The following is a 10093-nucleotide window of genomic DNA, read 5'->3' on the forward strand; positions in this document are numbered from 1 at the left end:
TGATCAAATATTTTCCATCTAAACAGGGTGTGTTTATGTTTATCTAAGATAAAATGGGGGAACTTTTAAAATGTAAGTGAGATGTAGGGAACAAAGTCAAATCGTCGGAAAATCCCATTCATTTTCTCTATAGAGAAATTGCTTTTTAATGATAATGTACAAACCTTTCATACCATGAAAGATGGCATAAAAGTGACGATATATACTAGAAGCCAAGAGTCAGTCAGTGTGATTGCATTATATAAATAATTGCTGATGATGTCATTAATAAAAACACAAGAGATGGGAATGCTGTGCAACATGCCACAATTTGCAACAAGAGGCTAAAGTTTGTGAACAAACTTTGATGTTGGCTTGACAAGCCTCAACCTCGAGCTGAGACTCGAACTCGGGTAGCTTTGTGCAGAGCTGCAGTAAGTCACAGTGCTGCTCAAAAGCTATTCCCGCATAAAGGGTTATTTTTATCAGTTATTTTGTCTATGGGTCATTATATTTCTGTCATGACAACTTTCTGAGCGTTTGGCATGGTAATGGATATGACGATGTTGATACGTTTGGTCTTGATGGAATAGATCTGTTATGCTGCTGCGGTTATTGCTGCTGCAGAGCAAATACGGGACTTGCTACTGCCAATACATACTGCTGTGAGCAAGTAAGACATGCTGCTGCTGTACAATATAGTATACATTAATTATCCATAGAAGATCTTATACAGGTGGAGCTGGGGAAGGTGGAGGGTTTCTGAAAGCGCGCTGTAACTGCTACAACAAATGCTGACTAAAGCCCCGTTCACACTACAAGCGACAAAGCGACACGATACCATTCATTTCAAATGGGGAGCGGGTGATTTCCGGCGTCACGCGCAGCAGCGACCGTTGGCGACCGGATGGGGCATGTCTGGCGACGCGACAAAGTAGAGATCTGTTTAACTTTATGCAAATGAAGAGCGACTTTTGGGAGCAACAACCAATAGGAGTGGAGTGACAAGAAAACTGATTCGCTGTCATTGGATGTCATTCATAAAGGCAACCAGTAGTGAGAACGCCCACTAAAATGACCATTTAGTTGGTCATTTTAACTGAATGAAACAATGGACTTCAAAGATTTCTTAGAGCCAATGTATATCTATGGATTTTTTTTAGAGTTTTTAACGTAATTCAAAGAACAAAAACCATGTCCAATCAGTCAGTCCAGGAATCATGGAGGACACCAACTTTATTCCCGCCTATTTATTGGTAAAATCATATTAAAACAAAAAGTCCAATCAGTCAGAAAAGAAATAGCAAACTAAGTCAGGACAGTCTGAGGGTCTTCTGACTATTGTGTTCTGCAAGGTGGTCATGTTGTTAGTGTCAAAATCCCATGATCAGTGACTAGTCAACGTCAAGGTTAAAGCGTAGTGGCAGAGCATTAAAGTCAACTAGTCGTTGCAAGCCCATAATGTTTAAATGTTTCAATTATTTAATTATTTTACATTCAGTTTCTATTCTAGATTACATTAGATTACATTTTTATACTTATAGTTCAATCCCTCATTCAAGAATTTAGGTTCACAGTGTTGTTCCTCGTTTTGTGTGTTCCTAAATAAACCAATTCATTTGCTTCAAATTAATCTCTTGATGATTTTTTTTATCTCTAGGGAAAAAACAATCGAAATTTGTGACCAAGGTCACTCAAAAAGTGGGTGATCACTTCAAGAGATATAGCAGTATTTTAATTAAATGTATTTAAAATATGTATTTACTTTTAGAGTATTTTGTACTTTGTATTTTGTTGGGACAAAAAATATTCATGTGTTATTTGTAATTTAATACTGTACTTTTAGAGACTATATTGTATTCTCAAATAATACAAGAACATTCATTACCAGGTTTAATAAGACAAATATAGCCTACAGTTTTTGTCTAGATGAAACTAAATCAAGTGACACATCCAATTGAATAGAACAGGAAGAAGAGGAAGAAAATACTATTTCAACTTCAGTTGCATGACACATTAAGAGCCGTAAAGAAATGCATGAATTTGAAAATAATTTGTTGGACGTGCTTGATGTTAAAAAAGAGCTATTAAGTGCAATAAGCAGCGAAAATAAACTCAATATCGGTACTGGTGCTGACTGACACACACTCAAAGCTGCCTCAGACATCACGCAATACCTTATTCAGTTCTCTTTAGCGGCTTATTGTGCTAAAACTGTCAAATGCCTTAAATGAACATAACATAACATAAAACACATGAGTTACAGTATATTGGATATATGCCGCTCTTAAAGTGACAGCAGCCTTATATTGGCCTACTGCTGTTATCTGTGTTCTTAATGTTAATCAAACAACAAAAGAAAAAAAGAGAACCACTACCTGCTCTTGAATGAATAACTTTAGCTTTAATAAAGAACAAACTATTATTAATCCATACAGTGAAGATATGCAGTGTTTTATTTTACATTTGATTATTACATTTCTGTATTATTTCTTACTTGAAAGCTACTGTTAAAAAGACCAACTTTACCTGAAAAACCCGTAATGTCTTAATGAGCTTCAAAAACAATGCAGACATTTTATGGATGTGCTTATGGATGACCAGGATAGTCTATAGGTCAAGGAAAAGGCAAGCCTTGCATTTGTTTTCTTTTCTGTAATGATTATACTTTCTTCCTTATTCACATCATCAGTCACAAAATTATTAGAGGGTATTCAAAGAGTAAAGAGGGAAGTGGAGAGACTACATTTCTTTTACATGGGTTATAAATCAGGAAGGTAATAAATCGTGTGTTAAATGACTTCTTGCCCTCAGCATATATCATGGGAACGAACCAAATGAAGCCCTATATACCCAGAGGACAAAGGAATGCTTCTGTTCATAACCATGATTTGTGAATGGTACACGAGCTGTCAGCTTCAGAGACACAAGTGGAAGACCGGAGAAAGGGGGCAACAGGGGTTGAGTTATAGGGAACAGCGCCCTCTAGGATCCTCACAGGGAAAGCATTCAGATATTTAACCTGTCATGGGGCCCATTTTTGAAAGGAGAAAGGATTTTACTGATATGTCCAGTAGTGTATCGCTGTTATGTGATGCCTCTTAAAGGGACAGTTCAACCGAAAATTAAAAACAGTTGATGGGCCCATGCATGACTTCCAGTATAGACATTTTCAATTATTTTTTTGGTGAACTAAATTAATGAATGTTGTGGTTCTTTTTTTTTTTATATAAATTATTAGGCTATATAGGTAACGGTTATTGCCTTTGTAGGCCATATACGTCAACATGTAATTGTAAATTATAAGGTTTCGTGGGCAGAAAAAAAACATTTCGTTTTGTTTAAAAATATTTATTTGCATAGATATTTAGTATAGTATGTTTTATGCTTCGATTCACTTAGTCCTAATTTGATTTATCGCTGAGTCCAAAAAACTGACGCTTAACAGAAACAGTAGGCTAGCTATACAGCCAATTATAAAGGTCCATTTCTTTATGTTCTTGGCGGGAAGGGAAAGGGTCAAAAACAAAAGGTAAAAGCACATATTCATTTTATACGGTTTCGACAGTTTTCAAACGTGTCAGTAATTATAAATTCAATAAGTCGAAGACGCCAGAATGTAACAACCGTAACGTTAGGCTAGGCTATTTACCTAAACTCGAGCGCTTTCCATTGCGATTAGGTAATGCGATTAGGTAATTAAGCAGACGTTACAAAGTTCCCTTAAAAAGTCTTCTGCCCCTAAAGTCATTATGTAATTCGAACACTGTTTGTAGATATTCAGTAATCCCCGATTGCTTTCTTCTGCTGTTATAGGCACTTCGTGCTCCACTCAGGTGCTGTCACACGTTTCACCAGCAGATGTCGCTGTTGTATTGTAAATTCCGAATATTAGCAGCCATTCACTGGGTCATTGACAGGTGTGGTGAAGTCTTGGGTCTCACTGACTGAAGCAATGGGTCCCAGCTCAGCACCCCATTAGCAGGGGCGTCGCTAGGCCCATTTTAGGGGGGCTTCCCCTAAACTTCTGCCCAGCCCCCCTAAAAAATTGTGATTCATGTAGGCTACACAAATTCGTGTAAGCTTCAGTCTTGTTATAATCAGATTCAGCGCGTTCTTCATCTTCAATCGGCAGCGGTGCCGAGCAGAGAGAACGTCAGAAACAAAGGACAAGGTGTGTGTGTTCATCTGAGCCTCATTTGTCTGTCACTGCTCGTCAATGTCAGAATATTTGAGATCACCAATCAAATCAAAGTAGGCGGGCTTTATGTTCACAGACGCTGCTGAGCGAGAATTTTAACAGTGCGAGATAAGATAAGTAGCTTAACTTAACATTTCATATTTGACATTTTTTTAGGTCATAAATGTTAAACGAATGACAAAGCAGGTATTGACAAATAATCTACTGCCCACTGACATGGTTTTAAAGCTATGTGTTATCCTTTTTTTCTGGTCTTAAAAACGTCTTGAAATGCACATATCAGAGAAATAAAAAATTTGAACCCCCTACCAACCTCAAATTTAGGACCTCTTTGATTATAAAGCCCTGTCTACGGCCCTGTATTAGGCATAAGATAAATAATGAATGTGTAGCCTACATATTGTGAATGCATTTAATAAACTTAATTACCTAGCTTTGGTAGCTTTCATTAAATAAACGTTTCTGAGAAAATGATTCATAAGCAAAATCAACCTATCAGTTGACCCTATGTTTACTTTCTTCACTGACAGACAATTAAAAGCCTATATCAGTCAAAGCTGATTATTACGATAAAAATAATGGCATAATTATAATTTCATTACGAATTACTGTGAATACGTTAAGGCAGTATAAACTAAAGCTCAGCTAGCAAGCTCATCGGATAGCTGCATGCTATGCTACTGTGTAAGCTAACTAAAAACACTAAGAACGAGAAATGTTTAAATTCACAATCTATAGCTTTGGTTATATACTAGTATATGAAACATATAAGTTAAAAGACATTAATGACTGTTATAACGTCTTCTATAATAAAGTGATTTTGTCTGATTTGTACAGGCACTGAAGCGATTACCCATAAAACGCGCTTTGAACCAATCGGATTGCTTGGGTCCTAAGCTGTGACCCAACACTTCAGTGGGACCCAACACTTCACCACACTGGCATGCTTGCTTGTCCTTAGTTATTAAGTAACAGGCTAACAGCATTGGATTTTACTTCTGTAACTGCAATATTTTTGCTTTTTGGCATTCAGTAGCCAAGTACCAAATCCTCGATTAGCGATTTTGCATGTGCTTTGAACACAGCCTGGCTATTGGAAAAGGGCAAGTCTTTCTGAGAACACCTGGATGCAGATCCGAAGCTTTATGGTAGTGAGGTGCTCCTGTTGTGCGTAGCTGGAACTTCCTGACAGGCCAGAGAAAACAGTCAGTGTGTGAACACAGTCAATCACTTCCCCTCTCTCTCTCTCCCTCCCACATACACACATAACGAGTTTGCTTATATGCTGCTTTTTTGAACCCATGAAATCTATTGTATCATATTTAATACAAAAAAATCAAAGTCCTCTAAATTACAGACATGATAAAAACTGTGTTGTAGGCTACAAAATCTACTATTTGTCTTCAGTTATCTGATTGATAGTGTGTACGTTTTTGCAAGTAAAATGGGTTTTAGTATAATTGAAACTAAGTCATATAGAGATATAGAGTGACAATTAATATTTATATGCATTTATGGAAGTAAACTGCTATATTGTTAAGATCTCATTGATTTCCATTACAAGCTATAAAAATGTAATTTCCATTTTATCCATTTTACGCCAAATAAATATCAGCAACTTTACTAAACTGCATATTTTTGCTCAGTTTGGGCAAAATATTCCTCTAACTACTAGCCTATTTCACATGTCATGCTTTACAAGGTTAACATTAACATACCTAATAATACCTGTAACCTGACCTTTTAACCTTTTGGTTTGACATATATTGAATTCTTCAGCATCGCAAAATGACACCATCACGCCTGAGTATCCATCCAGTGACAGTTAAAATATGTCTGGAATGTCGGCTAATTTATCCATGATTTTGTCCCTGATAAGCAAACCAGGAATAAAGTAGACTCACTTACCAAAGATGCTATAACATTATGTTATGTTATTCATGCCACAAAACCAAATCCTTAAGAAAGTATTCCAGGATTAATTTGTATAACTTTAACCGAAACAGAACAGCTCCTATCTTATGAAAGACAAACAATCATGACTTAACTTCAATCTAAGTAATTCTACCAAAGACTTACATAGACTACAAAGACGGTGCACTCATAATTCTATGAATAGGAGAAAGTGCAATGCGCAATATGGCGAAATAAGTCCCGCCTTCTAAATAAAAGAGCCAATCGGCAGTTGATAAAATCATTGTGTCACTGCAGCTGCCGTTAAAAGCTCAGGTTGCTATAGAAGGAGTTGGACTACATCTGAAATCGCATACGTCCACACTATATAGTAGGCTATAGGTGAAAAACAGTATGTGACAAAAGAAGTATGTCCGAATTCACAGTACTCATAAAAGAGTAGGTAAAAAGTCCCCGGATGACCTACTACTTCCAGGGAGATTCTGAAGTGTGCATACGATAGGTACTTTATATCCCATGAGGCCACGGGAGAGGATTTATGACTGTGAAGCAATGCAACTGAAGCTGGTGGTCACATGATAATGACAACATGGCAAATGTAGTACGTTCAGATTGCATTCATACTACACACACTCATACTACATACTTTTTTAGCAGTCGTGAAGTAATTACTTATTCAAAATAAGAACCTACTCAAGAGAGTATGCGATTTCGGATGCAAACGCACTTATGACTGCACCGGAAAAAATCATATTTTTTGTCATGATTTGAGCATTTAGAAACAAAATTTATGAGACAGTTGTTGTCAGATTTCGAATGTGAAATTTAACCGTAAGTTTGGTGAACAACTTTGGAGAATTTGATGTTTCCCTATTCAAAGGGATCAGAGCTGCCCGAGAGATGTTTCAAAGATGGCCGCCGAGTGAAACATCTTGTTGTCTTTAAGGGTCTTTGATTCTACAAAGCAAATCTGCACTTTTTACATTTTCAATAAAAGCAAATTAGATCTCACAGTCCCTAGATAGTTCACCCGCACACCGCCTTCACCTTCTCGCCCATCTCCACGGAATGATGCAGGGACAGATCCCTTTCCAGAAACAGCCTTTTCTGTTCACTGCTGGCGAGTCTGCAGGTGAGCCAGATGGAGAGAGTGCAGCTCAAGATGCCCAGGCTGGCCAGGCAGAGGAAGGCCAGGTGCAGAGAGTACAGGCTGTTCGCCCGTTTCACCATCGCACGCACAAACTGGACGTTGAGAATTCCCCCAATGAGTCCACAGATGCAACAGGCTGAAAACAGGATCATCTGTGATGTGAGGCGGAACAAAACAAAAATGAGATAACAGTAATTACACAGCATTATAAACGTTTTGTTTTGCATGATAGTGTATCATGAGAGTGACAATGTTTACAAGCTGATGTCGGCTTACAGTGGTTATCTCTGTGAATGTGTGTATAGATTAGATAAGAAGTATTTATGTTGTTGCGATGTGTTTCACTATCCTCTTACAGTTGGTCCAGTTCTCTTCTTCGCACACAGTATCCCACATAGTCCACAGACAAGAAACTGAAAAAAAACAGAGATCTGTTACAGAATCAAAATTAAATTCTAGTACAGTTTCATATGACACATTCTGGATATCATATTTTAGTTGCAAATTGGAAATTGTAAAGTTAAAAATCACTGTAATTAATTCCATACTTAAAAATAAGAATAATTACAGAATTTAAAGTAAATTAAAAAAAAGAAAAGTGTTTAAATAAAATTCATAATATAATATAATATAATAAACTTTATTTAAAGTCCCCCTGCAGTCAGTAATTGTATACCTTAAAACTCATCATTGATAATCAAAATGACAAATTTAAATGTTTATGTTTCCTGTGAAAATTATTTCTTCATGCCTTCAGTTTACTAGATCAAAACGTCAAAGTATGGTCAAGTTCCCCCATTGGAATATCTCGAGGGAACCAGGGGCGGATAAGTCTTCTGGTTTCTGGCGTCATACCTGCACGACTCTATGCAGTTGACTGATGAATTTGCACATGATTTGTCTATATTAAAAACACCACATAGACATATAAACAACATTTTCAACACAGGGGGTCTATAAGTACTAATGTAAATAATTATAATTGAATAATTGATTAATCAATAATTAAAAAAATAATAATTAATGCAACAAAGTATTTGACAGAAATATATATACAATAATCTAATAAATCATAAATTAATATAATAACTTATTCGAGACAGGGTTAATGAGAATGGTAATAATTGAATAACTGATTAACAATAATTAAACAAATGTTAATAAATGTAAAATGTATTTGGCAGAAAAATATAACAATATAATATCCTTTCTGCAAACTGCTAATAATATAATATAATAGTATAATATAATTATGTTGATATGCAGTACTTCAAAGCAATAATAATATCAGGTTTTAGAGAAAAAAGTGGTAAAAATCACATTAATTGAGTAAAAATCAGCACACAAGATAAGAATTCACCATTTTATCTGCATTTTACAGACATACACGTGAAATTTAATTTCAAAAATGTATATTTTTCAAATGAATTTTTTATGTGTATTATATATTTTATATATATAATTTTATTATTCAGATTCATGTCCATTTTATTATTCAGATTCAAATATAGTCATATAGTATATTAATCCCATGCAGAAGATAAATGAACAATCTATAACTTACACACGCGCCACTCCATACCGGTGTAGAAAAGGAGGTTTGGCTCTTCTGCGGCCACAGGGCTTGTGTGATCCCCAGCACACCCAGAGAGATGCAGGACACCCCGAGTCCCATATGAAAGACAGAGAGGACCAGCAAACTCCAAAGATGCGCTTGCTTGGTGCACATGCTCCTCCGGGCATCATTCCTCAGACTGTGAGAAAAAGTCAGAGGGAGAAAATCCCTCTCTCACCTCGCCAACCAGCTATTACAGATCTTCTACACATTCCAGCTTCAAGAAAAAAATGTTTAGTTTAAAGTTTTTAACTCAGGTGTCAGTTTTGTCTCCTAAAAAGCTCAAATCTGTGTGCCGCTCCTGATCTTCACTGCATTATAAATGCATGTTTCTCTGATTTCAGAACTCTTATAAGCAGTTGGACATGTTGGTCACATGACTGCCTGATCTTTAACACACAAACCATAAAGACACACAACCTTATAGCAGCCTACTTCCCTGAAGACTTATTATTAAAAATGAGTACTTAAAGGGTTATTTCTCCCAAAAATCTGAGAATCTGAGAACTTTCTGTCCCTCCATTGACAGCCTACACAACTACCACTTTCAAGCCCCAGAAAGGTAGTAAAGACATAATTAAAGTAATCCATGTGACTCCAGCGGTTTAACCTCAGTTTTTTGAAGCGATGCGAGTGCTTTGTTCATGCATAATTTACCACTTTTTTGACCAAATATTAATCTCCAATGCGCGTTCACGCAACAACAACTACTCTGGAATCAACAAAACATGCATGCGTCGTAATGCTCTAGTGAACGCTTGTTGGAGGTTGAAATTTCGTAAATAAATATATGTTTTTTTGCGCAAACAAAGCACTTGCGACGCTTCAAAAAATTTAGGCTACGCCACTTGGGTCACATGGATTACTTTTATGATGTCTTTACTACCTTTCTGAGGCTTAAAAGTGGTAGTTGCGCAGGATGTCAAGGGAGGGACAGAAAGCTCTCGGATAAAAAAAAATTAAATAAAAAGATTCTGAAGATGAACAACAATCTTACGGGTTTGGAACTACTTAAGGCCGAGTAATTAATAACAGAATTTTCATTTTTGGGTGAACTATGTCTAGGGTTTGTTCACCCAAAAATGAAAATTATCTCATTAATTACTCAACCTCATGTCATTCCAAAACTGTATTGACGTTTTTCTTCTGTGGAACAGAAAATAAGATATTCTGAAGAACAGTTTTTGCCCATACAATAAAAGTCAATGGGGTCCAAAACATCCTTATTGGTTAA

General features: G+C 36.3%; 1 protein-coding gene across 1 annotated transcript; it reads right to left on the reverse strand.

The window, feature by feature from the left end:
- Positions 1-6853: 6853 nt before the first annotated feature.
- Positions 6854-8978, reverse strand: tmem196b (transmembrane protein 196b). The gene is made up of 3 exons (XM_077204889.1): positions 8809-8978; positions 7601-7657; positions 6854-7396 (listed from the first exon to the last, which is right to left on the reverse strand). The coding sequence occupies exons 1-3, from the start codon at positions 8971-8973 to the stop codon at positions 7121-7123; spliced, it is 498 nt and encodes a 165-aa protein (XP_077061004.1). The 5' UTR covers positions 8974-8978; the 3' UTR covers positions 6854-7120.
- Between the last annotated feature and the right edge of the window lie 1115 nt (positions 8979-10093).

The sequence above is a fragment of the Siphateles boraxobius genome, unplaced genomic scaffold (assembly GCF_051911475.1).
Source record: "Siphateles boraxobius isolate OS27281-9 unplaced genomic scaffold, OSU_SipBor_1 12, whole genome shotgun sequence".
Taxonomy (NCBI): Eukaryota; Metazoa; Chordata; class Actinopteri; order Cypriniformes; family Leuciscidae; genus Siphateles; species Siphateles boraxobius.

What these genes read in the sequence shown, in the direction of transcription:
- tmem196b (XM_077204889.1), bottom strand. Translation starts at nt 8,973, where the DNA reads ATGTGCACCAAGCAAGCGCATCTTTGGAGTTTGCTGGTCCTCTCTGTC. An exon ending in CGGTATGGAGTGGCGCGTGT is followed by an intron (nt 7,658 to 8,808) that starts GTAAGTTATAGA and finishes GTTTTTTTTCAG; the next exon opens with TTTCTTGTCTGTGGACTATG. An exon ending in AGAAGAGAACTGGACCAACT is followed by an intron (nt 7,397 to 7,600) that starts GTAAGAGGATAG and finishes CTCACATCACAG; the next exon opens with ATGATCCTGTTTTCAGCCTG.